Genomic DNA, 1,641 nt, shown 5'->3' with positions numbered 1-1,641 from the left:
TTTCATAATTCAGCACCACCCTCCTTACTTCTGCAATTTCATACATGTCCCCCCCCCTTACCTCACTACTTACCTATGCTTTCCCGTACTCCACTCAGCGTAGAGTTACGCCTCATACTTACCTTTACCTCTACGCTATCACACTTCAATCCACTTAACTGTTCGATATTCTTCTTTATATACTTACCTGCAAAACTTACCTTTTACTGCAAAACTCACCTGCACCCTACGTTATCGTACTTACCTTCAGTACTTACCTGCACTCCATTTACCTGTACCTGTACCGCTTCGACTGCACTTACCTGCATTACTTTGATCCACTTACTTTGATGCTACGTACCAGTACTTTACGCTCTCTACTGCTCTTAATGAAGAATTTATAAACATGCCATGATTCTAAAATACATAGTTATTACACTACATAGTTATATTAAAATACATAGTTATATTACAGCATATTACAGCCATAAAGAAAAAGAAAGCCATACGAATAACAGCAGCATAATAAAAACTACGATATTCGATGGAGATCATTCAAGATGCGGCTCTCGTCTTCACAGATACGCACTAAAACTAAATACAAAACTAAATACAATTCTACAAAAAATAATGCAATTCTTCCTTACCTTGCGTGACAAGGAAAAACATCAGAAGCGTAGAAAACGCAATTTGAGAGTGCCATCTGCTGCGACTAAACAAAAATTTTCTGATGAGGTAATCCATTGCCATCAACAACAAAATGCTGGAATGTGCAGCGACCTGTTCTATTTATTTAACATATTCCATTGCTGTCATAATATCAAATTCCTTCTTACTATTTGTGATAAGTAAAAGCACACTCGAACGGCTAGAAAACAATACTGAAACGCCAGGTTGGAATCAGTACGGGCTTCATGAGACGACATAATCCACAGCTATTATAAACAAAAACTACTTACTAATTTGTCATATCACATTGAAAACATGACTACGCACGGTGTCCAGAGCGAAAGGAAGTTGAAAACAGTTCAGCTAATGATGTTATCTGTCATTATAGATGTTATCAAATTCAATCCATGTTACACTCGCATCTTCCAGCTATCTAATTAATCAAATTCAATACTTACTGATAAACGATACTATTTGTGATAAGCAAAGGCACACTGGGACGGCTAGGAAACGCCTTTACGTCCATGTGAACAAGGGTTGCCAACGGTACAAGCTTCATGGGATAACGTAATAATCTATAGCTATTATAAACAAAAACTACCTACTAATTTTTGTCATATCACATTGAAAACGCACTGATGAAAGATCTATACGGCACCAGCGCTACTCGACTGTCTCAACGTAATCTGCTAGAATTACAATCATTTCTTTCTTACTCTTATGATAAGTGAAACCACACTAGTACCAATGATGAACGTCCCTTCGTTAACTTCAACTCAGAGGGCCATCAGAAGAAACATCGAATTCGCTTGGTGTTAATGTAATGCTGTCATGGATAAAATGTGCACGCTTTACGTATCCAACTGCAATCAGGAGCAAATTCAATACTTACGGATGCCCATTTAGAACGAAATGATCTGAACATGACTTATCACGGTGCCCAAACAAATAAAACTCCATAAAAGCTCAGGTGATGACGTATCTGTAATTATA

At 37.5% G+C, this 1,641-nt stretch overlaps 1 protein-coding gene across 1 annotated transcript; it reads right to left on the bottom strand.

Annotated features, from left to right (window-relative positions):
• Nucleotides 1-511: 511 nt before the first annotated feature.
• On the bottom strand, nucleotides 512-1,353 carry Tsp_13839 (conserved hypothetical protein). The gene is made up of 5 exons (XM_003370033.1): nucleotides 1,316-1,353; nucleotides 1,115-1,223; nucleotides 816-914; nucleotides 627-759; nucleotides 512-567 (listed from the first exon to the last, which is right to left on the bottom strand). The coding sequence occupies exons 1-5, from the start codon at nucleotides 1,351-1,353 to the stop codon at nucleotides 512-514; spliced, it is 435 nt and encodes a 144-aa protein (XP_003370081.1).
• Nucleotides 1,354-1,641: the final 288 nt, after the last annotated feature.

This window comes from Trichinella spiralis (assembly GCF_000181795.1).
Source record: "Trichinella spiralis strain ISS 195 chromosome Unknown Scfld1300, whole genome shotgun sequence".
Taxonomy (NCBI): domain Eukaryota; kingdom Metazoa; phylum Nematoda; class Enoplea; order Trichinellida; family Trichinellidae; genus Trichinella; species Trichinella spiralis.
Note: the sequence above shows the minus strand (reverse complement) of the source record. Positions and strands in the feature narration are given on the sequence as shown.

Bases quoted from the DNA above. Each gene is read 5' to 3' on its own strand.
- Tsp_13839 (XM_003370033.1), bottom strand. From the start codon at position 1,353: ATGATTGTAATTCTAGCAGATTACGTTGAGACAGTCGA. The intron at 1,224-1,315 runs GTAGCGCTGGTG...TAATAGCTATAG, and splicing joins GATTACGTTGAGACAGTCGA to ATTATTACGTTATCCCATGA. The intron at 568-626 runs GTAAGGAAGAAT...ATTTAGTTTTAG, and splicing joins GTTTTTCCTTGTCACGCAAG to TGCGTATCTGTGAAGACGAG.